Source organism: Palaemon carinicauda, chromosome 24 (assembly GCF_036898095.1).
Source record: "Palaemon carinicauda isolate YSFRI2023 chromosome 24, ASM3689809v2, whole genome shotgun sequence".
NCBI classification, from domain to species: Eukaryota; Metazoa; Arthropoda; class Malacostraca; order Decapoda; family Palaemonidae; genus Palaemon; species Palaemon carinicauda.
Genome location: NC_090748.1, coordinates 69,437,240 through 69,464,098, shown reverse-complemented (window position 1 = coordinate 69,464,098; position 26,859 = coordinate 69,437,240). Strand labels below are relative to the sequence as shown.

Below are 26,859 nucleotides of genomic sequence, written 5' to 3'. Positions count from 1 at the left end.
AAGCTAAATATACCACTAGCATGGTAAGACACATCATGTCCAAGAATCTTAGCAAAGATGAACCTGCCATCCTCACCTCGAGCCTCAAACAGATATCTATTTCTCTCACTACTATATGTGGGGCATTTTGATAACAAATCCCTCACTGTCAATGTCCAGAGAGAGCTGGGACGAGCTGGGTGGAGGGAGAGGAGAGAGGCACGAAGCAAGCCCAGTGCAAAAGATCACAGGCTATTTGAAATCATAGTGCCACAACATTTTTTATAGTGAATAATTTATTTTTTATTTAATAGGTATTGAGGTTCTCTGTGTTGCATATAAGTGAAATCGGGAAGTACAAACTCACGTAAAGCACGGGTTGACAATGCAACAAATTCTAAACCTAAATATCAAATTTATGTTTTACAAGAGTTTTAAACTGTACTCACTTTATAATTCCTTAATGTTGTGAAATTACTCATAAAAAGTACACAGCAAGGCTACATATAGTTACTGGTAAAAACTATAATAAAATCTACAAAAAATAAGTAGAATACTTTCTTGGAAATCATAGTAAGATGATGACTTGTGTACATAACATAGTGATAGTAATGCAACTATAATCTTGGATAGATTCTGATCACTGAATGACACGATACCCCTCATTGTAATATATAATCATACTTGTACCTCTCAAGATCAACATTGCTGCAATTTATGCAAATATATTGCAAACTGCATTAGATGTTATGTTCAATAACTAATTCATTGATATTAACTTTATTTAAATAACAACATAATCTATAAAACATTTCTAAAACACAAATTGATGTTACTCTAAAAAATCACTGTGCGCCTTATCAGTACATGACAATTCTTACCTTTATCACTGTTTCTTGATAGTCTGGGCAATCTAAGTTTAGGGAGGTCAATGACTGGCGCTAATGACCGACGACTTTTTGTCCCATCAGCAGTAGGTTTGCTTTTCATGGTACCATTCCCATCTGCTCCTGATGCACAGTCTAGTATATTAGGGAGGCTTGATGCCTTTTTATTTTCCTGCAAGAATTAGGAAACTTAGGGGAATAATATCTACAGTATTTACAAAATATTAACCAAATGAACTTATATGAAACTTAGAATGAACTTCATAGTAAAGAAAATATTTCAGCTCATCCAAAACAAAATATATATGGCTATCAAATATGACAAATTCGTAGATAATTTGTATTTTTCCTAACTATACAAACCTTAGCTATTTAATATGGGTATTACTTTCGGCGTAGCTGAAATGACGAGCCATTAAAATTTTAACGAGGGTTTACTATTCCCTCGCTAGTTAGCGAGGGGGTAGGGAGGGGTAGCTTGCTACCCCTCCCCCCCTCACACACCTGTGATTAGCTCACTTTGCTTAGAGGTAGGACTTCCCGGGGGACACGGCTGGCGGGCAAGTTTGATTAAATAGCTAAGGTTTGTATAGTTAGGAAAAATACAAATTATCTACGAATTTGTCATTTGTTCCGTAACTGAAATACAAACCACGCTATTTAATATGGGTGACTCAACCCTTAGGTAGGGTGGTAAGTCCCAGCCATTACTGGCTTTTGGCTTTTTGCCCGGGGACTCAGTATCTGAGTGCGTTAGTACTCAAAGATAAGGAGTCCCTGCACCTCGCAAGTGCCTTGCTCTGCAAGGACCGTGGCCTACGTAAGCTTGTGTGTGAAGGAATGAAGTGTGACTCGTCCAAGGAAGATGATCTGAAGTCCTTTAGATGGAATTCTAGGATAGGACGTTCCCAATACCAACTCGTAAGGGTAAGGGGACGTGACAGTATTATCTTAATACTAGGAACACAAGGAAACATGGTTTACCTGCAGTGGTTTGAGGTCAGCTGTGCAGAGAACCCAGGACATGGTAACCCAACCTCCCATTGTGACACTAGTAAATGCTCGCTCTGCAATCCTTCCTTTTCAAGGTCGGGTTAATGGGTTCTTGCCTCAGAATGTGGAGTCATGGATGTCATCCGTCGATGCCCATTTAAATGCTAAACAAATTATAGACCCGTTTGTACAATTACAAGAAGCTAAAAGTTTTATAGACTTTTCTAAAGGAGATGCGAGTGCGTATTTGAGGGGAGTTTCATTTCAAGAGGCAGTTACCTGGGATGATTTCAAAGTTAGACTACGTGCGGTCTATGGAGGTGAGGAAGCCTTAGATGTAGTTTTAACATTAAGAAATACACTTAATCAAGCCACTATGACTCGGCTTAATGTTATTGAGAGAGCAGCTCTCATAGCCGATAGGCTTAACGAATATCAAGATATTTTGGGTAATTCCACTTGGGTTACTAGAGATAACATCTCCGTGAAAGATTTCTTACGATTAATGTATTTAACTTGCATGACACTTATGTTGCCTGAAGCTTTAGTGCGGTGTTTTGATAAAAAGTTAACGCCAGCAAGTACGGAATTGGATGTATATAAACAGATAAAGAAACATATGTCTAAGTGTCCTGATCTTGATCCCGTGTTTCTACAAGTTGTTGCAAAAAATGAAACAAAGCCACAACAAGTAAACGTAGTTAATAATAGTCAAGTTGCAGGAATGACGTGTTATAATTGCAAACGTCAAGGTCACTTGATTGCGGACTGCAGAACAAGATTCTGTTCGTTACATAATAGTTCGACTCATTCATATAGTCAGTGCTACTTGCGTAAGACACAACAGAATCCTAGAAATACACAGTCAATTCCACAGTCAGTTCCATATGGAAATAAAAAGAAAAATCCTCATTTCAATAAGAAGAAACAGCCAAACGTCAATGTAGTTCAGAATCCAAAACAAACAAACAGTTCTTCGAATAACGCTGATCCTGGCTCATCAAACCAGACCTCGCAAGGTCAGACTAATTTTCAGAATGTGCAGAGCAAAGCAAATACCACATAATTAACTCCAGTGGGGAAGAGAGTGATGTTGGGTCAAGGTCATTCATGTCAACATCAGTAGTATTGAATAATCAATTTAATGTTTTATCAGATCATTGTGAGGCAATAGATTTTCCTATGAAACACACGGCCGAATTAAATAAATCAGTGCATGCTCCCGTAGATTTGCAACAAATTCATACAATAATAAGCCAAAATGAGTTACGACCAACCTTATATGCTGTAAATTTAGAACACAGATCATTTACATTGTTTTTTGACTCTGGTAGTCCACGTAATATCATGGATTTGAGGACACATCATTTGTTGTTTTCGAACTTCCCAACAGAAAAGTCCGGAGTAAGACTCTCAAGTATAGGAAATAATAAATGAAATGTAAAAGGCGTAACTCATGTTCAGTTCAAGGTCGGTAAGCGCACTTTTGCCGATACATTTGTTGTTGTACAAAATATTGATATGTATCCAGCTGTAATTATAGGATACCCATCTATGGGTAATCAAAACATTATCTTAGCCCCTGCCAAGCATGGCGTGTATATCAAAGGAAAATTCTATAAGTCTTCTAATACCTTAAAATCAGTTTTGGATAAAAAGGAGACGACAAATAAAACAGTGACGTACGTTGAAGAACCAATAACTTGTCTCACTAATAAAGAAATAATATACGCGACCCAACAGAATTCTCGTTCACCCGTAATATCATCTTGCACGCAATCTATCGAGCCGAACGTACCTTCGAATTTAATAGTGCAAGTAAAGAAAACATTACCGGGATCTGAAATATTGATCCTTTCCGACACTTTGAAAACTAACGGATTGTCTGTCACACAAGCTATTTATACAGTAGGCTCACATCAACAATGTAATATTGAAGTCTGTAATCATTTAAATACCACTTTAGTAATTCACAAAAATCAGCATATCTTGGATGTAAAAGTTTAAAAACATCGTATTCTTACCGTTGCTGAAATCAATCACGCTCAATCAGTTGCGGATTAATCCCTTTTGCAATCTATTAAAAATAAAATCAATAAAGACATTCAAGACGAAGAAATTCAGCAGAAAATTTTTTGACTTTTAACTGAGTATCATGATGTTTTTTCCACTACGGATGGATCCTTAGGAAAAACAGATGTGATCGAGCATCAAATAAGGTTAAAGGACAAGCAGAAAATTATCTATCTACCCTCGTACAGACTCCCTATGAAATTCCAGAATGAAATAAATGATGAAGTAGGTAAAATGCTAGAAGGAGGAGTCATTAGGAAAACGAACAGCCCTTATAAATTTCCATTAATAGTTGTACCGAAAAAAGATCGAACATGGCGTATCTGCGTAGACTTCCGTCGTCTAAACGAAGAGACGATCCCTGATCGATTCCCAGTGCCATGTACTGACGATATTTTGTCTTTGTTAGGTCAGAATAAACATTTTACCAGTTTGGACTTACTTGAAGGCTTTCACCAGATATCATTAGAAGAAAACAGTATCCCATACACAGCCTTCAGCACAGCCAGGGGACATTATGAATTTTTACGGATGCCTTTTGGTTTACGTTGTGCTCCCATAACGTTTACAAGAATGATTAACATAGTGTTTGGAGACTTGCTAGGGGATATATTGCATGCCTATATGGACGACCTTGTAATCTTTTCCAATACCTTAGAAGAACATCTGCGTAAATTAGAACTAGTACTACAGAGACTAAGACAACATAACTTAAGGGTAAAGATTAGTAAGTGTGAATTTTTCAAAACAGAATTAGTCTATTTGGGTTTTACAGTGTCAAGCCAAGGTCTTAAAGTAGTCTATGATAAGGTGTCGGCTATCCGTAACTTTCCGATACCCAATTTCTGGGTTGTAGTGGATATTACAGGCATTTTATACGCAATTATTCAATAATAGCCGCTCCCTTAACTGATCTTACGAAGAAGGGCGTAGATTTCATATGGTCTGAGCAGCATCAACAGGCGTTTAATACCTTGAAAGATGAACTGTGTAGTTCTCCTATCTTAAAATTTCCTGACTTCGGTAAGGAATTCTTCATTGCAACAGACGCCTCAGACTTAGGAGTAGGTGGGGTATTGCTTCAGCAATATGAAAAACAATTTTTCCCGATAGCTTTTTCTTCTCGAAAACTGAGAACTTCCGAAAGTAAGTATGCAGTGATAGACAAGGAAGGGCTAGCTATTGTTAATTCACTAGTGCATTATAAGTTCATAATATACGGTTATCCCGTTAAGGTTCTTACTGATCATAAACCACTAACCGACTTCTTTAAAGGTTTCAATCACAGCCCCAAACGAACTCGGTGGCATTTGATCATTCAAGACTTTGGTGCGAGAATCGGGTATTTACCTGGGAAAGCATATCATTGCTGATGCATTATCACGCAACCCCGTGTCATCTTGTACGGAGCCTTTAATTGAATTAATAGATATATCAACATCCATGCCTATTGTTAAAATGATATCTGAACAAGAAGATCTGGGCTGGAGTGCTGAATTATTACAGACTGAGCAAAGAAAAGATCAGAAATAAGAAAAAATTATAAATGCTTTGAAAGGCAATCATAAGGAAAAGGAATATTTAAAGTATAAGCAGCAGAATTATATAATCAAAGGTATTCTGTGTAGAACCGTGACAAGGAAAACCCGCAATACACCACATGTAACTAAAGACCAGGTAGTAGTACCAATCTCACTTATATCCACTGTCCTAAATTGGTTGCATGCAAATCCATTGCATGGACACCCGGGGTTCTCATTAATGTCACAAAAAGCCAAATCATTGTTTTATTGGCATACGATGCTTACAGATATAAAAAAACACATAGCTAATTGTCGCACTTGTCAGGAAAACAAAGGTCATACGAAAACACCTGTCACCCTACGGGCTTATCCTGTGCCCAATCAACCCTTTGAAAGGATACATTTAGATTTATTAACAGGATTTTACGAGTCAGACAGAGGAAATAAGCACCTCTTAGTAATTGTAGATGCTTTAACTCGATATACAGAACTAATAGCGCTTAAAACTAAAACTGCGATTGAATGCGCTAGGAAGTTTTACGAGTGTTACATTTGTAAACATGGAATTCCACACATGATAATCTCAGACTCGGGTGGAGAATTTAATAATCCCTTTCTTACCTCATTGTGTGAATTCCTTAGCATAAAGAAAATAAATACCATGATATATCACCCAGAGTCAAATGGGCTAGTGGAAAGAGCAAATAGGAAGGTTTTAAATATATTAAGAGTAACACTAGGGGGATCAGACCCCAACTGGAATATTGCAATACCTGCGGTACTGAGTACTCTGAATCATTCATATCATATATCAATTAAAATGTCACCGCACGAGGCATTGTATGGTACCCCAGTTAGAACGCCTTTCCATGTATTAACGCCTACAACTAATTTATCAAATCCTTTAAATCCATCCATATACCAAAGGCACTTCCCCCAATTTTGGGGGGTAGCCGACATCAACGAGACAAAAAAAAAAAAAGGGGACCTCTACTCTCTACGTTCCTCCAGCCTAACCAGGGACTCAGCCGAGTTCAGCTGGTACTGCTAGGGTGCCACAGCCCAACCTCCCACATTTCCACCACAGATGAAGCTTCATACTGCTGAGTCCCCTACTGCTGCTACCTCCGCGGTCATCTAAGGCACCGGAGGAAGCAGCAGGGCCTACCGGAACTGCGTCACAATCGCTCGCCATTCATTCCTATTTCTAGCACGCTCTCTTGCCTCTCTCACATCTATCCTCCTATCACCCAGAGCTTTCTTCACACCATCCATCCACCCAAACCTTGGCCTTCCTCTTGTACTTCTCCCATCAACTCTTGCATTCATCACCTTCTTTAGCAGACAGCTATTTTCCATTCTCTCAACATGGCCAAACCACCTCAACACATTCATATCCACTCTAGCCGCTAACTCCTTTCTTACACCCGTTCTCACCCTCACCACATCGTTCCTAACCCTATCTACTCGAGATACACCAGCCATACTCCTCAGACACTTCATCTCAAACACATTCAATTTCTGTCTCTCCATCACTTTCATTCCCCACAACTCCGATCCATACATCACAGTTGGTACAATCACTTTCTCATATAGAACTCTCTTTACATTCATGCCCAACCCTCTATTTTTTACTACTCCCTTAACTGCCCCCAACACTTTGCAACCTTCATTCACTCTCTGACGTACATCTGCTTCCACTCCTCCATTTGCTGCAACAACAGGCCCCAAGTACTTAAACTGATCCACCTCCTCAAGTAACTCTCCATTCAACATGACATTCAACCTTGCACCACCTTCCCTTCTCGTACATCTCATAACCTTACTCTTACCCACATTAACTCTCAACTTCCTTCTCTCACACACCCTTCCAAATTCTGTCACTAGTCGGTCAACCTTCTCTTCTGTGTCTGCTACCAGTACAGTATCATCCGCAAACAACAACTGATTTACCTCCCATTCATGATCATTCTCGCCTACCAGTTTTAATCCTCGTCCAAGCACTCGAGCATTCACCTCTCTCACCACTCCATCAACATACAAGTTAAACAACCACGGCGACATCACACATCCCTGTCTCAGCCCCACTCTCACCGGAAACCAATCGCTCACTTCATTTCCTATCCTAACACATGCTTTACTACCTTTGTAGAAACTTTTCACTGCTTGCAACAACCTTCCACCAACTCCATATAACCTCATCACATTCCACATTGCTTCCCTATCAACTCTATCATATGCTTTCTCCAGATCCATAAACGCAACATACACCTCCTTACCTTTTGCTAAATATTTCTCGCATATCTGCCTAACTGTAAAAATCTGATTCATACAACCCCTACCTCTTCTAAAACCACCCTGTACTTCCAAGATTGCATTCTCTGTTTTATCCTTAATCCTATTAATCAGTACTCTACCATACACTTTTCCAACTACACTCAACAAACTAATACCTCTTGAATTACAACACTCATGCACATCTCCCTTACCCTTATATAGTGGTACAATACATGCACAGACCCAATCTACTGATATACATATGATTCGGTAACTTTGTTAAAGAATAGTTGTTACCTTTGTCAAAAATATAGATTATTATAATACGGTAACTAATCTAAATCCTTTAAAAGAATGTATAAATGAAGGCAAAAGTCGTTTTGATATCCTTCGAAAGAATTTAGAAGAATCACAAATCATAATGAAAAGGAATCATGATAAAATAGCGAAGCCAACTAAAACATATACTGTGGGTGATAATGTATACATACAGGTAAATGTACGTAAAGGACTCAATTATAAACTAACACCTAAGTTTGAAGGCCCATTTAACATTTTGGAAACATTAACGGCCAATAGGTTTAGAGTTCAAAACGTATCCCAACCCACTGATGAGAGAATCGTACCATTGGCTCACATAAGAAATTAAAATAAGGGGGAAAGAAGTGAGGGAAAGATTTTTATTTTTTTTTATTTTTGTGAACATTATATGTTAAAAGTTTTTTCTTCTAAATATAGGAGTAATTACATATATTTTTCTCATTACAGGTTTCGAAGATGAAGTTTTTATTGTTAGGAGTGATATTGTTCGCTCAGACATTTTTCTCGTGTGGGATGAGCTCTAAAACTAAAAGTATAGATTTTAAATATGGCACTATAGTTGAAAGACAAGAAGACGTTTTTATTACGTCAAGTAACGTAGTTGTTGAAGTGCGTATGCAAGCAATTTTTCTCCCAGAGAATGACGTCACTAGCTTAAAGAGCGCCATTTCAAGGTTTGCCGTTTCATTAAATGAAATGCATAGAAGACACTTTCCTTTTAATACAGAGAGTTCGCTTGCATCGACACTAAAAGTTGCAGAGATGCTATCTGACGACTTGCAAAATAAGACTTACGAGGCAGAATCTTTGGCTCGTGACCTTTTGATGTGGACAGTAGGACACGATAATCTTGAGAAACGTAACCCGTTTATTTTTGCTGCACTAAACATCTTTGGTTCTATTGCAAGTTTAGGCTTAGGAATTTCCAATCGTCTTAAGATTAGTAATCAAAATAAGAAAATTGAGTTTTTGACTCATGAAAATGAATTGATTATGTCAGAACTAAGGAATCAGTTAGCTTCAATCAATCAAATTATGAGTTTGGTAAACGAACATTCTAGTAATATCAGTCAGATTATGGAAGTACAAGATTTGTTGGCAACGTTAACGTATTATGGTTCAAAAATAGATCACATAAATAATAGAATTGCACATTTCATTGAGAAATCAAAAGACTATGTGGAAGCTATCACGTTAGCGACTAAAGGTGTACTGTCACCGCATTTGTTGCCAATAAGAGACTTAACGTTAATTGTGGAAAACGGACGGGAGAAATTAGATTATGTTCCTTTGTTAGACGCACGTTAGAATTTTATTACAGCCTAATTACAATAAGCGTTGAAAATCACAGGATTATGATTACAATTCCTTTTGATTCTTCCGATGCCTGGCAATCTTCCAGGATATCACCATTTCCGACTTTCATGACGAATCACTCAAATCCAGTAATATCCAGTTTGACAGGACACGTATTGATTTCCCCAGACAAGGAAACATATACGGTCATTAAAGACTTAAATCAATTAACTCACTGTTCAGACGCAATGGATAAAAAAATATGTACAGCTGACTCCTTTGAATTCCATAAAAACTCAATGGATTCATGCGAGTTAGGCATAGTGCTAGACGGTGCTCTCTCCCATACACATGAAAATTGTCTGGAAAAGCTTTATCCCTTTGACGATAATAAGTTCAATTGCAGACTGAACAACGGCTCGTGGATACGATACGACAAGGCCGGCTTCAATGTATCATGCCCGGACGGATCCACGTCCTATTCCCAAATCTTCGTTGCAGCAGATGGTTGTATCGGTACGTCCCCGAATTACACGGTTCATGGAATCAAGACTATCATCAGAGAACGAGCCTACTTCGCGAACTTCACGTGGTCGACAACAATTCCATCTTTACCTCTCCCATACAATGCACGTGTGGCTAAGCGGTTGATGAAATTGACCGAGATGGACCACCCGACACCAACTTATGCAGAACGTCGATTCTACGTGTTACTAGCAGTAATCAGCGTTACGGTGATGATATTTATCGCCTTTAACATCCTTGTTTGACGTAAGTTAAAGAGAAATAAATTGGAGCTCAAACAGAACGTTTTGCCATGTCCAGACAAAACTCCTTATTTAATTCAATTTAAAGCCGTTTGAAACTGGCCCCTTCATTCGTTCAGAGTAGAATTGTCTTGGAAAAGTGTTGTGCACGAAAAGCAGTTAGTACGCTAGTAATATGTAATTGAAGAGACTATAGAACATTTGCATTTTAAAAAACATTTTAAAAATAAATCATTTTTTTGGGCACCTAATAAAATATATATGCATGAATGTTAAAATAAAGAATCTATGGGCATCTAATAAAATGTATAAGCCCTATATATATATATATATATATATATATATATATTATATATATATATATACAGTGATACCTCGGTAGTCGAACGACTCTATACTCGAACAATTCGGAGTTCGACCAAAATTTTCGAGAAATTTTTGCTGCGGTGCTCGACCAAAAATTCGGTACTCGACCAGCCGAACACGTGACGACCGCATGGGCTTTGTGATGATCGCGCCATCTCGGCCACTCTCGCTTGTTCGGGAAGCATCAGTTCTCTCGAGAGCGTCACTCAGACAACGCGCGATCAGCATTCGTTGTGATTTAGTGATTTTCAGTGCTTTTAATTGCTTTTTTAGCTTTCATAATGAGTCCCAAGAAAGTAATGAGTGTTAAGGGGAAGGAGAAGAGGAAAACAGTGCGAACAACGATCGAGTTGAAGAAGGAAATTATAGCGAAATATGAGAATGGTGTACGAGTGTCCGATTTAGCGGTAGAATACGGAATGGCGAAGTCGACCATTTCTACGTTTTTAAAGCATAAAGAAATGATTAAGAAGGCGAATGTTGCAACGGGAGTTACGGCGGTAACTAAGCAAAGGCCACAAGTGATTGAGGAGATGGAAAAGTTGCTTTTAATATTTATTAAAGAAAAACAGTTGGCCGGGGAAAGTGTTAGTGAAGCGTTCATTTGTGAAAAAGCGTTGCATATCTATGAAGAATTAGTGAAGAAAAGTCCGAGTACCAGTGAAAGTGATTCATTTACATTTAAAGCGAGCAGGGGTTGGTTTGAAAAGTTTCGTAATAGAACAGGTATTCATCGTGTTACTAGGCATGGGGAGGCAGCTAGTTCGGATCAAATTGCAGCCGATAAATACGTGGGGGAATTCGATCGGTACATAAATGAACAAAATTTGATCGCACAACAAGTCTTTAATTGTGATGAGACTGGGTTATTTTGGAAGAAAATGCCAGCCAATACGTACATTACCAAGGACGAGACGAAGATGCCAGGTCACAAGCCAATGAAAGATAGGCTAACATTGTTGCTGTGTGCAAATGCAAGTGGCGATTGCAAGATCAAACCCTTGTTAGTGTACCACTCGGACAACCCCCGGGTGTTCAAACGAAATAATATTTGTAAAAGTGCACTACCAGTTATGTGGCGCTCGAACACTAAATCTTGGGTCACAAGACAATTCTTTACTGAGTGGATAAACGAAGTGTTTGCCCCCCAGGTTAAGGCTTACCTCATTGAAAAGAGCTTGCCAATGAAATGTCTTCTGGTTATGGACAATGCTCCTGCACATCCTCCAGGTCTCGAGGATGACTTGAAAGAAGAATACAGCTTTATCAAAATCAAATTCTTGCCCCCCAATACTACTCCCATACTCCAGCCCATGGACCAACAGGTCATTTCAAACTTCAAAAAACTCTATACCAAGGCCCTTTTCAGAAAGTGTTTTGAAGTGACCAGTGACACGAAGTTGACCCTAAAGGAATTCTGGAAGGAACACTTCAGCATCCTCAACTCTGTTAACATGATTGACCAAGCTTGGCGAGGTGTGACCTATAGGACATTGAACTCTGCCTGGCGTAAGCTGTGGCCATCATGTGTCACAGAGAGGGAGTTTGAAGGTTTCCAACCAGAGGCGGGTCCAAGCACTGCTACCCCTGTAATTTCTGATGACACTGATGTCGTTGAGGAAATTGTTGTCATGGGCAGGAGTTTGGGGCTTGAGGTCGACAAGGATGATATTGATGAGCTTGTAGAAAGCCATTCTACCGAGTTGACTGTGGAGGAATTGTTGCACCTGCAACAACAACAGCAGCAGGATCTGATTGTGGAGCAGGAATCTTCAGAAGAGGATGAGGTAAGGGAGGATGTTCCAAGTTCTCTCATCAATGAAATTTGTTCCAAGTGGGCAGATGTGCAGGCTTTTGCTGAAAAATACCACCCAGAAATTGCAGTAGCAAACCGGGCAGTGCATATGTTTAATGATAGTGTCATGTATCATTTTCGAAGAATACTGCAGAGGAGGAAGAAACAATTAACAATAGACCAGTTTTTCACAAAAGAAAAGAAAGCTGCTACATCAAAGCCTGTTTCTCCTCCAAAGAAGAGACAAAGAAGAGAAGAAACCCCTGAAATAGATCTGCCCACCCTTTCATTGGAGAGAGAAACAACTCCTGAAGGAGAACTACCCCGCCACATCATGGAAGGGGACTCTCCTTCCAAGCAGTAACCTCCCCCTTCCATCCTCTCCACATCCATCCCTGTATGCCATCGAACCGCTGCTCAAAGGTATGTTCACTACAGTACAGAAAATGGTTTAAAATTGTTTTATTTTAGTACAGTAAATGGTTTAAAATTGTTTTATAGGATTTTCTGACCAATTTCATACACATTTAGATAATTATTGTTGTTTAGGTACACGTTTTATTAATATTTTGGGCCTGTTCGAGTGCTTGGGAACGGAATAGAATATATACCATTATTTCTTATGGGGAAAAAAAATTCGGTACTCGAACAAATCGGAGGTCGAACACGGATCTCGAACGGATTATGGTCGAGTACCGAGGTATCACTGTATATATATATATATATATATATATATATATATATATATATATATATATATATATATATATATATATATATACTGTATATACGAAACCGTGGTACGTGTACGTACCAGGAATTTGTGTTTGTGCACTAAAATTGTATCTTTACCAAGGTAACAAATATTTTTATTAGTTACCGTATTATAATAATCTATATTTTTGACAAAGGTAACAACTATTCTTTAACAAAGTTACCGAATCATATGTATATCAGTATTTTTTTTTTGTTGGTACCATATAATCGTTTGCTAGCAATGTACCATATATATCATCTGTATTTATCATGCGTTTTTTCTTTGTTTTGGCAATATTTGTTAAGTATGCATTTTTATTTTTTTAATGTGCCTATTTGAACATTCGTCCTCATTTGCTTATGGCTAGTTGAAAAAAAAAATAAAAGAATATATACACTGTATTATCCAGTCACACTCCTAGTAAACATATTTTGACGTATTGTTAAATTTTCAAAAATTTCGGTAGCTGACCGAGCTAAAGTAATATATAGATATTACTTGTTTAAAACACATGACCTACAGGTCACTGCGGAAGTAAGAGAAGTGTGAGAAATGCCATAGTCATATCATAAGCAGGATGCGAAGGCCAAACCTCAGCAATGTAACATTTTTCATGAAGAGTAAACACAACCAAGCCCGTGAGAAAGAGTTGTCTATGAGAACGGAACAAGTACCTTCCAGTATTAATGTTGTGTTTACTATAAATCCTTAAGTGCTGAGATAACTAATTAAACTTTAACGTGAATATGGATATTTGTGGCAATTCACTTTGAGATGTCATACGGAATGGTCATCCGACCAAACCATCTATACTCCTGTGATGGAGATGTTAATACTGTTTTTAAAGAATAAACTATTTTAAAGTTAACTTACTTAGACTTTACTTGAAGATGTAACATACCAAATCTAATCTATAACACATTGAAGATGACATTTGAAGAGAACCCAAATGTGTGTTAACAACAGTAGCACACCAATACATGGCATGATTTTACCCACACTGGTGCACAGCATTCCGCAGTAGAGTAACAAAGTGCTAGGGCTGTCTGTCTCAGAGTCTCAGGGTCTGTTTCCTGGCTGGTGTTGGCAGGTTTGCTGAGGTTTTTCCTAGTGGCTACTTTATGTTTGCTTTTGTTCGTGTACTCTTTAATGAGTGTATTCTGTCAAGAATGACTGGGTAGGGGTGATTTTCCAGTTCTTCGTTACCCCCCTTTGATCTTTAACTTTCCGTTTGCCTGGTGATTGTTCAGGTAGAAGGCACATACCTATGTTTTGCTTGGATTGGCATGGAGGTGCCACTTTTTGTAATAGGTGGAGAGGGTAGTCAGGACATTTGAGTGTCTTATGAGAAACGCTAGAAAAAACTGAAAAGCACAAACAAATTAATGACCCTAGGCATCCACATCACAATCATTAGGAAGTAAGGCAATGACTCAAATCCCACAAAAGCTTTGCAACAGTGGATGGACTAGAACCAATCTGTACAGCTGCTCATAAGCTAGAAAAGTGGCAGGAAAGTGACCAACGGCCATCCAATGAGGCGCTGCCCTTCCCAAATGAAGGACTGCTCAGTGGAACAACCCTCATCAAGAAGGACTGGGTAACCCTATACAGAGAAAGGGTAAAAGTGGGCAAAACTCGATATAACCGGCACAAATGGGGATTAGCCACCAACCCTGAATGACCATGTGGGGCAACCCCACAAACAATTGAACACATCCAATGAAGGTGTACCAGTCAATCTTGGCCAAGTCCCTCGATGAACAAAGAGGAATGATATGAAGTAAGATCCCCTTTTGTTTCTTTTTTTTTAATGTCAGCTACCTCCAAAAATTGGGGAAGTGTCATAATAGATATATTTATAATTTAGCGTGCACAAGAAAATGGCTAATTATAAGCAATGGATTTGTAATGAAACAAATTCAAAGTACTGTATGTACTATGACAAAATAAAGCATGCTGGCATAGGAAAAAAAATTATCTGAAAAAATCACAAAGAAAATATCATACCTTTGAATGATGATGCGAATGAGGATCATAGGGTTTACCTCCTTTTCCCATTATGTCAAACTCATCATCCTTTTTCTCAAGTCCAAGTATGAAGTAGGTGTTGAGCTCTCCAGAACCTTTATTTACCGTATTATTTCCTGCAATCAAGTATCCTTGTTATAAATTCCAATCTTTTATAAATCATTACAAATATGGATATAATTCAACATAAGAATACTGTTCCCAATTTACAAATTACCAGGTACAAAAATAGGAGTCTAATGATGATGATAGCACTATAGCCTTTGACTTTAATACAGTCCTAACAAATTCAGTTTTGATAGTCATTAAGTATTGAGAATTAAACATCATTTGCTTATTTTGTGGAAGCTCAACAATGTGTCCTTCATTTCAGGGTATTTTTCAGGCATAACCTACCCTGATTCAAACCATAACCTAACTCTTTAGTTGGTAGCTAGTGGTTCTATTATACCATTCCGTAAGGGTTCTGATGGTTCACAGTACATACCATATTAAAAATCCTCTCGTAGAGTCTCAATTTTTTAACTACTTTAGACCCTTATGTTGCAAAACCCTAGCATTCCCATATTTCCAGTCACTCTTTTCAAACAACTATATTACGAGGTTAAGTAAGTGCCATTAAACCATTGCTTATCTTTTACGTGTCGAGATGGTAGTCTGGATCATACATCACTCCTCTGGAAATGAGCATTCCTTAACAACCTTTCAATAGGATGACATGGCAAATTGCATGATTCCCTTTGAGTAAAATTTTTTGCTTTAAATCTAATCTGTTTAAGACCCGATAAACTGTTTGGTTGCATCATGTTTAAATGGCTATGCTTGTCGTTTGCTTGCAAGCTCAGCCACTGGCTTATCACAGGCTTTTCTATTTGAATAAAAAAATGTTAGGGATTAGTACCTCACTTAAACAAACTCAATTTATTAAGGTCAAACAATTATACAGTAAAATTAAAATGAGATAAACAAGAAGAAATAGGATAAAGTATCTCCTTTTAGTAACTAATATCTCCCTTTAGCATTTCAGATTTACTCTAAATAGTATTTGCTACATACAATGCAGTCCAATATTGTTTACAGAGCAATAAAGAGTAAAATAAAGGATTCTTCAAAACTAATAAGTCCCTATATTATTAATACAGTTTCAACTTTTTTTATTTCTTTCATAGTTAAAGAAAATGTGATGTTGGAAATGAGAGTACTGTACAGTGAATACAATTCCCCTTGACAAGAGAACAGGGAAAAATCAAAGATTAAAATACTGGTCCCCTATTGAGAATCAGTCAATTGTCAAGGACTAAATCAAATAAGCGCTTTCCCTATTTTATCATGTGGGACATTGGGAGAAACTTTTTACCAATCCATGAATACTTATAATAGTCAAATAAATTTCCAGGATACCTCCTTCATCAAGTATTTACAAGTCAAGGAACAAATTCTACACAATAAGTTAGCTAAAAAATACAATAAAGATAATAATTAATCTAGGTTGGTAAAAAATTAAGCAAAATGAATGAAAGATATTTTAAACCTCTCTCATGGGTTTTACAAGTTAATCCTTATTCTTAAAGAGCATGGGAGTTAAAATTTAGTTTTGATGCCTATCTAAATATTTAGGTGTCATTTTTAACAGGTTAAGTACACTAGTACTGTCCCGGGCGTAGCGGGGTGCTAAGAATCTCCCGGCTTAGAAATACTAGAGAAAAATTGAAAATTTCAATTATTCTCCACCAGGTACTAAAAAGTTGGAAGACCCAGGCCTACATAGCTGAGAACTATGAAGCATGAAGTAGGAGATAATGAATATAGAAGTATCGATTGAAAAACTCGAGATAGAGATGACTGTCGAAATCTAACAGAGGACCTTTGCGTCAATAGGCATAGAGATGATGATTTTATATATATATATATATATATATATATATATATATATATATATATATATATATATATATATATATATATATATATATATATATATATAGATATATATATATATAGATAGATATATATATATATATATATATATATATATATATATATATATATATATATATATATATATATATATATATATATGTGTGTGTGTGTGTGTGATAAATTTTTGCACATTTAAACGTGTTTTTCATATTTCAAATAAGCCATACATATTAATATATTAAAGTCTGGATTCTCTTAATGACCTCGGGATCAGAGCCCCAGGCAAAATCACTCAAAGACTATAGTATCAGACCGGCTGGGATTTGAACCCTGGTTCAGGATAGCTGTATGCCAGTGACCATGCCACTCAGCCACGAAGTGGCATGGTCACTGGTATACAGGTATCCAGGACCAGGGTTCAAATCCCGGCCGGTCTGATACTGTACTATAGTCTTTGAGTGATTTCGCCTAGGGCTCTGATCCCGAGGTCGTTAAAAGAATACAGACTTTAATGTATTAATATACATGGCTTAATTGAAATATATATATATATATATGTATATATACATACATATAAATATGTATACATATAATACATTTATATATACATATTTATATATATATATATATATATATATATATATATATATATATATATATATATATATATATATATATATATATATATATATATATACATATATAGATATATACTGTATACATATATACATATATATATATATATATATATATATATATATATATATATATATATATATATATATATATATATATATATATATACAGTAGGGTCCCGAATTATGCGAGAATTTGGTCGATTAATGACCTCGTGTAAATGGAAAATCGCGAATTTCGAAACACACAACTAACAGAAATAATTCCATTGTGGCCATGGCAACCAGCAATTTGCCTATTCAAATGTGTTTACTACCCATTTCCAATACTTTCTTTGTACTATACTGTATTTCTTTATAATATCAAATTGTTTTTGTAAATAAATAAAACATTTAATATACTTTAAAGTTCTAATAACTTGAAAAATGGTTAAAATTATAACCAGGATAGGTGTAAACACCATATATTTCCCGTTACAACACAACCCAAAATACAGACAAATTTTAATGTTTGTCATATCTATTGTATAATACAACTGGTGAATAGCAAAACCATCACTCTATAGACTAGCTTGTTGTATGATTGAAAATCGAGAATTATCAAAATAAAGGCGATTTTATATCATGCGTTTCCTAAACACGCTAAAAAGCAGAATAGAAAACGACAACCAATGTTTTGTTTACGTTTAACTCTGATCACAACGAAGAAACAGACGCATTTATACATCTGTGTTTTAGAATTGACAGCAATTTTACCAAGTATAGATTATATGTTGAATTTGTTATTACCAATGTTCTAATTATTTTTTATTAGAACTTTCAAATAAATGAAATGAATGCCATTTATGAAATGTTTTTCTTTATGATGCCGCCTGAAACGGAAACCTTCCATTTGTTTACGCTCCATCTTCGATCATAATAAACAAACGAATGCATTAAACACACATGATCTAAGTCATAACTAATGATATTACAAACATTTAGTAAACATTATGTTATTACAAATATTTTACTTACCGTATCCATATAAATTCCTAAATTCGTAGCAAAGCTGGAATTTTTTTTTTTCCTTATGCGTTTAATCCACAATAGCAAACTGCCGCTAATGACAGAGTGATAACTTACGATAATTCTAAACTGTTACGAAAGATAATTGTCCTTTCCATATCCAAAATACTTTTCCTAACTTCAGTTATAAGTCAACTTGTACCCACCTCAATTATGGATCCATATGCAAAAAAGGTAAAGAAGAAAGTACTAGGCCTATTTTTAAAGTCACCGAACAATTAGGTTACCGCTATAACGTTCGATGAGAGAGAGAGAGAGAGAGAGAGAGAGAGAGAGAGAGAGAGAGAGAGAGAGAGAGAGAGAGAGATGGTTTTAAAGTACTAAACAATAAATATGATAGGTTATAACACATTGGTGTTTATGTAATATTAACTGTATAGATGGTTTGAATAAGTTAAGAAATGGTGTAAACAATTCTTTGTTATTGTATTCGCGCGGAAGCTAGATGTGATCACAGCCAAAAGTAAAACAAAAATAAGTTAGCAATACTCGATTTTTAAAACACACCCGAAATTTTACAACATAAGTACATGTTTTATTATAGCGCAATTGACATTTAAAGAGTAAAAATTTTCTGGAATAGAATGGTGTTTCCTAAAAAATAGTGGTTTGCTGACGAAATCGGTTACCGTATTTTAAGCTATGATTGAAATGGATGTATACACGGTATAATTTTTTCGTTTTGTATTTAATTGACACTTCAAGAAAACCGATTTTGGTTTCTTCATCTATTTGTAAGTATTGTATAACGAGAGAGAGAGAGAGAGAGAGAGAGAGAGAGAGAGAGAGAGAGAGAGAGAGAGGAGAGAGAGAGAGAGAGAGAGATTATGACGCAGAAGGTTACAGACCTAGAACAGGGGAGGATGAAGGTGGGGGGAGTGATGAGATAGGCTGGGTGGACTCGCAGGGGAGACGGTAGGAGACGGGGGAAGGGGGGATTTGGTTGCCAGTGGCTAAAAATAGATTCTGAAAGACGGTAAAGGGAAAAACGAATCTCATCGAATAAACAGAATAAGGAAAGGGAATAAGATCCAGAGGAATAATAGATATAATGGAATGAAAATGACTAGATGGTGTTAGTTGTGATAAGAATAATTTAGATATTTGAAATAAGAGTGCCTGAGGAGGTATAGAAGGAATTCGTGATAAATATAGAGGAATATCAAAGGATACAGTTAGTTTGCATTAAAGGGTTTGTTATCGTTTATCGGCAGTGAATAGCCTAAACTTCGGTAACGAGTCGTCAATATTTTGTCATATTTTAAACAGTATACATTTGATTTGCAAACATTGGTTTTGTAGAGTAGACGGTAAAATAAAATCTAGAGAGAGAGAGAGAGAGAGAGAGAGAGAGAGAGAGAGAGAGAGAGAGAGAGAGAGAGAGAGAGAGAGAGAGAGAGAGAGAGAGATTTCTGCCATCAAATCTCTCTCTCTCTCTCTAGATTTTATTTTACCGTCTACTCTACAAAACCAATGTTTGCAAATCAAATGTATAGCCTACTGTTTAAAATATGACAAAATATTGACGACTCGTTACCGAAGTTTAGGCTATTCACTGCCGATAAACGAACCCAGTCTACTCGTGAAAACCTTGAACGCCCAGAGGGAAAAATAAGGCTTTTAAATATACTGTACTAAACAAAAATAATGCTTTAATATACCATCATTAACACTACCATTACAATTATCGTAAGGTTGGAGAAAGATAAAGATTGCCGAGAACGTAACCACATTTCTGTTTACATTTTGTCAGCTGGACTCGCACAGTTAACAGTTGATTTCATTGTTGTGGAATTTTATCCTTAAATAGGCTATTCATCATGAAATTATGTTAATGAAATGTAATGTTAATATTGTTTTGTAACATTTATTATAAATCACCGTATTTAGGGCTACCAATATACTTAAAAAGACTATAGATTTGATACATTTTGTAGTGCTTGACTCGCGAACTTTGAACAGCCTCGTGGATACAGAAAATTTATTTTTGAAAAATAGCGATCGTGGAAAAGGGGAATCGTGTAATTCGAACACGCTTAATTCGGGACCCTACTGTATATATATATATATATATATATAACATCAAACAAATAAAAAAGGGGACCCTTCCCCTCTACGCTCCTCCCAGCCTGACGAGGGACTCAACCGAGTTTGGCTGGTACTGCTAAGGTGCCACAACCCACCCTCCCCATTATCCACCACAGATGAAATTTTATAAGCTGAATCCCCTACTGCTGCTACCTCTGCGGTCATCCAAGGCGACCGGAGGAAGCAGCAGAGCCTACCGGAACTGCGTCACAATCGCTTGCCATTCATTCCTATTTCTGGCACGCTCTACTGCTTCTCTCACATCTATCCCTATCACCCAGAGCTTTCTTTACTCCATCCATCCACCCAAACCTTGGCCTTCCTCTTGTACTTCTCCCATCAACTCTTGCATTCATCACCTTCTTTAGCAGACAGCCATTTTCCATTTTCTCAACATGGCCAAACCACCTCAACACATTCATATCCACTCTACCTGCTAAATAATTTTTACACCCGTTCTCACCCTCACTACTTCGTTCCAAACCCTATCTACTCAAGATACACCAGCCATACTCTTCAGACACTTCATCTCAAACACATTCAATTTCTGTCTCTCCGTCACTTTCATTTCCCACAACTCCGATCCATACATCACAGTTAGTACAATCACTTTCTCATACAGAACTCTCTTTACATTCATGCCTAACCCTCTATTGTTCACAGCCCCCAGCACTTTGTATCCTTCATTCCCTCTCTCACGTACATCTGCTTCCACTCCACCATTTGCGGCAACAACAGACCCAAAGTACTTAAACCAATCTACTTCTTCAAGTAACTCTCCATTCAACATGATATTGAACCTCGCACCACCTTCCCTTCTCGAACATCTCATAACATTACTCTTACCCACATTAACTCTTAACTTCCTTCTCTCACACACCCTTCCAAATTCTGTCACTAATCGGCCACGCTTCTCTTCTGAGTCTGCAACCAGTACAGTTTCATCCGCAAACAATTGATTTACATCCCATTCATGATCATTCTCGTCTATCAGTTTCAATCATCGTCCAAGCACTCGAGCATTCACCTTTCTCACCCCTCCATCAACATACAAGTTAAACAACCATGGCGACATCACACATCCCTGTCTCAGCCCCACTCTCACTTGAAACCAATCGCTCACCTCATTTCCTATCCTATCACATGCTCTACTATCTTCGTAGAAACTTTTCCCTGATGGCAACATCCTTCCACCAATTCCATATAACCTCATCACATTCCACATCGCTTCCCTATCAACTCTATCATACGCTTTCTTCAGATCCATAAACACAACATACACCTCCTTACCTTTCGATAAATATTTCTCGCATATCTGCCTAATTGTAAAAATCTGATTAATACTACCCCTACCTCTTCTAAAACCACCCTGTACTTTTACGATTGCATTCTCTGTTTTATCCTTAATCCTATTAATCAGTACTCTACCATACACTTCTCCAACCACACTCAACAAACTAATACCCCTTGAATTACAAAACTCATGCACATCTCCCTTGCCCTTATATAGTGGTACAATACATGCACAAACCCAATCTACTGGTACCATTGACAACACAAAACACATTAAACAATCTCACCAACTATTCTAGTACAGTCAAACCCCCCTTCCTTCAACAACTCCGTTCTCATACCATCAATACCAGGTGCTTTTCCTACTGTCGTTTCAGATAGTGCTCTCCTCACTTCCTCTCTTGTAATCTCTCTGTCATTCTCCTCTCCCATCACTGGCACTTCAACACCTGCAACAACTATCATATCTACCTCCCTTTTATCCTCAACATTCAGTATATATATATATATATATATATATATTATATATATATATATATATATATACAGTATAAATGCGTCTGTTTCTTCGTTGTGATCGGAGATAAACGTAAACAAAACATTGGTTGTCGTTTTCTATTGTCTTTTTAGAGTGTTTAGGAAACGCATGATATAAAATCGCCTTTATTTTTATAATTCTGGATTTTCAATCATACAACAAGCTAGTCTATAGAGTGATGGTTTTGCTATTCACCAGTTGTATTATACAATAGATATGACAAACATTAAAATTTGTCTGTATTTTGGGTTGTGTTATAACGGGAAATATATGGTGTTTACACCTATCCTGGTTGTAATTTTAACCATTTTTCAAGTTATTAGAACTTTAAAGTATATTAAATGTTTTATTTATTTACAAAAACAATTTGATATTATAAAGAAATACAGTATAGTACAAAGAAAGTATTGGAAATGGGTAGTAAACACATTTGAATAGGCAAATTGCTGGTTGCCATGGCCGCAATGGAATTATTTCTGTTAGTTGTGTGTTTCGAAATTCGCGATTTTCCATTTACACGAGGTCATTAATTGACCAAATTCTCGCATAATTCGGGACCCTACTGTACATCTGTGTTTTTGAATTGACAGCAATTTTACTAAGTATAGATTATATGTTGAATTTGTTATTACCAATGATCTAATTATTTTTTATTAGAACTTTCAAATAAATGAAATGAATGCCATTTATGAAATGTTTTTCTTTATGATGCCGCCTGAAACGGAAACCTTCCATTTGTTTACGCTCCATCTTCGATCATAATAAACAAACGAATGCATTAAACACACATGATCTAAGTCATAACTAATAATATTACAAACATTTAGTAAACATTATGTTATTACAAATATTTTACTTACCGTATCCATATAAATTCCTAAATTCGTAGCAAAGCTGGAATTTTTTTTTTTTCCTTATGCGTTTAATCCACAATAGCAAACTGCCGCTAATGACAGAGTGATAACTTACGATAATTCTAAACTGTTACGAAAGATAATTGTCCTTTCCATATCCAAAATACTTTTCCTAACTTCAGTTATAAGTCAACTTGTACCCACCTCAATTATGGATCCATATGCAAAAAAGGTAAAGAAGAAAGTACTAGGCCTATTTTTAAAGTCACCGAACAATTAGGTTACCCGCTATAACGTTCGATGAGAGAGAGAGAGAGAGAGAGAGAGAGAGAGAGAGAGAGAGAGAGAGAGAGAGAGAGAGAGAGAGAGAGAGAGAGAGATGGTTTTAAAGTACTAAACAATAAATATGATAGGTTATAACACATTGGTGTTTATGTAATATTAACTGTATAGATGGTTTGAATAAGTTAAGAAATGGTGTAAACAATTCTTTGTTATTGTATTCGCGCGGAAGCTAGATGTGATCACAGCCAAAAGTAAAACAAAAATAAGTTAGCAATACTCGATTTTTAAAACACACCCGAAATTTAACAACATAAGTACATGTTTTATTATAGCGCAATTGACATTTAAAGAGTAAAAATTTTCTGGAATAGAATGGTGTTTCCTAAAAAATAGTGGTTTGCGGACGAAATCGGTTACCGTATTTTAAGCTATGATTGAAATGGATGTATACACGGTATAATTTTTTCGTTTTGTATTTAATTGACACTTCAAGAAAACCGATTTTGGTTTCTTCATCTATTTGTAAGTATTGTATAACGAGAGAGAGAGAGAGAGAGAGAGAGAGAGAGAGAGAGAGAGAGAGAGAGAGAGAGAGAGAGAGAGAGAGAGAGAGATTATGACGCAGAAGGTTACAGACCTAGAACAGGGGAGGATGAAGGTGGGGGGAGTGATGAGATAGGCTGGGTGGACTCGCAGGGGAGACGGTAGGAGACGGGGGAAGGGGGGATTTGGTTGCCAGTGGCTAAAAATAGATTCTGAAAGACGGTAAAGGGAAAAAACGAATCTCATCGAATAAACAGAATAAGGAAAGGGAATAAGATCCAGAGGAATAATAGATATAATGGAATGAAAATGACTAGATGGTGTTAGTTGTGATAAGAATAATTTAGATATTTGAAATAAGAGTGCCTGAGGAGGTATAGAAGGAATTCGTGATAAATATAGAGGAATATCAAAGGATACAGTTAGTTTGCATTAAAGGGTTTGTTATCGTTTATCGGCAGTGAATAGCCTAAACTTCGGTAACGAGTCGTCAATATTTTGTCATATTTTAAACAGTATACATTTGATTTGCAAACATTGGTTTTGTAGAGTAGACGGTGAAATAAAATCTAGAGAGAGAGAGAGAGAGAGAGAGAGAGAGGGGGGGATTCCTCTCTCTCTCTCTCTCTCTCTCTCTCTCTCTCTCTCTCTCTCTCTCTCTCTCTCTCTCTCTCTCTCTCTCTCTCTCTCTCGATTTTATTTTACCGTCTACTCTATAAAACCAATGTTTGCAAATCAAATGTATACTGTTTAAAATATGACAAAATATTGACGACTCGTTACCGAAGTTTAGGCTATTCACTGCCGATAAACAAACCCAGTCTACTCGTGAAAACCTTGAACGCCCAGAGGGAAAAATAAGGCTTTTAAATATACTGTACTAAACAAAAATAATGCTTTAATATACCATCATTAACACTACCATTACAATTATCGTAAGGTTGGAGAAAGATAAAGATTGCCGAGAACGTAACCACATTTCTGTTTACATTTTGTCAGCTGGACTCGCACAGTTAACAGTTGATTTCATTGTTGATGTGGAATTTTATCCTTAAATAGGCTATTCATTATGAAATTATGTTAATGAAATGTAATGTTGATATTGTTTTGTAACATTTATTATAAATCACCGTATTTAGGGCTACCAATATACTTAAAAAGACAATAGATTTGATACATTTTGTAGTGCTTGACTCGCGAACTTTGAACAGCCTCGCAGATACAGAAAAATGTTATTTTTATTAATAAAATAAATTTTTGAATATACTTACCCGGTGATTATATAGGCTGCAACTCTGTTGCTCGACAGAAAACTCTACGTTCAAAATACGCCAGCGATCGCTATGCAGGTAGGGGGTGTACCTCAACAGCGCCATCTGTCTAGCAGGTACTCAGTACTCAATGTAAACACAGAACCAATTTTCTCCTCGGTCCACTGGGTCTCTATTGGGGAGGAAGGGAGGGTCCTTTAATATATAATCACCGGGTAAGTATATTCAAAAATTTATTTTATTAATAAAAATAACATTTTTCAATATTAAACTTAGCCGGTGATTATATAGGCTGATTCACACCCAGGGGGGTGGGTAGAGACCAGCATTACTTGTTTACATTATTATGAGCTAAGTATTTTGTATTTCCTTTTAGCAGTTATTCAAAATAACAAACATAAAATAAATAAGTACCTGGTAAGGAAGTCGACTTGAACAATTACTCTGCCTTTTTAAGTACGTCTTCCTTACGGAGCCTCGCGATCCTCTTAGGATGCTGAGCGACTCCTAGGATCTGAAGTATCAAGGGTTGCAACCCATACAACAGGACCTCATCAAAACCTCTAATCCAGGCGCTTCTCAAGAAATGACTTTGACCACCCGCCAAATCAAGTAGGATGCGAAAGGCTTCTTAGCCTTCCGGACAACCCAAAAACAATAATAAAACATTTCAAGAGAAAGATTAAAAAGGTTATGGAATTAGGGAATTGTAGTGGTTGAGCCCTCACCCACTACTGCACTCGTTGCTACGAATGGTCCCAGAGTGTAGCAGTTCTCGTAAAGAGACTGGACATTCTTAAGATAAAAAGACGCGAACACTGACTTTCTTTTCCAATAGGTTGCGTCGATTATACTTTGCAGAGATCTATTTTGTTTAAAGGCCACGGAAGTTGCGACAGCTCTAACTTCGTATGTCCTTACCTTCAGCAAAGCTTGGTCTTCCTCATTCAGATGGGAATGAGCTTCTCGTATTAACAGTCTGATAAAATAGGATAAAGCATTCTTTGACATAGGCAAAGATGGTTTCTTAACTGAACACCATAAAGCTTCAGACGGGCCTCGTAAAGGTTTTTAAATAGAACTTAAGAGCTCTTACAGGACATAAGACTCTTTCTAGTTCATTACCAACCATACGATAAGTTTGGAATATCGAACGATATTGGCCAAGGCCGAGAAGGCAGCTCGAGTTTGGCTAGAAAACCAAGTTGTAGAACATGTAGCCGTTTCGAATGAGAATCCGATGTTCTTGCTGAAGGCATGAATCTCACTGACTCTTTTAGCTGTGGCTAAGCATACCAG

At 36.8% G+C, this 26,859-nt stretch overlaps 1 protein-coding gene across 1 annotated transcript in view; it reads right to left on the bottom strand.

The window, feature by feature from the left end:
* Positions 1-26,859, bottom strand: part of Ac13E (Adenylyl cyclase 13E) — a 286,840-nt gene that overhangs the window by 121,470 nt on the left and 138,511 nt on the right. Inside the window, exons 10-11 of the mRNA XM_068348168.1 lie at positions 15,045-15,181; positions 861-1,038 (exon numbers count right to left, since the gene is read on the bottom strand). Coding sequence (XP_068204269.1) covers positions 861-1,038; positions 15,045-15,181 — 315 coding nt within the window. The remainder of the gene's footprint in view (positions 1-860; positions 1,039-15,044; positions 15,182-26,859) is intronic.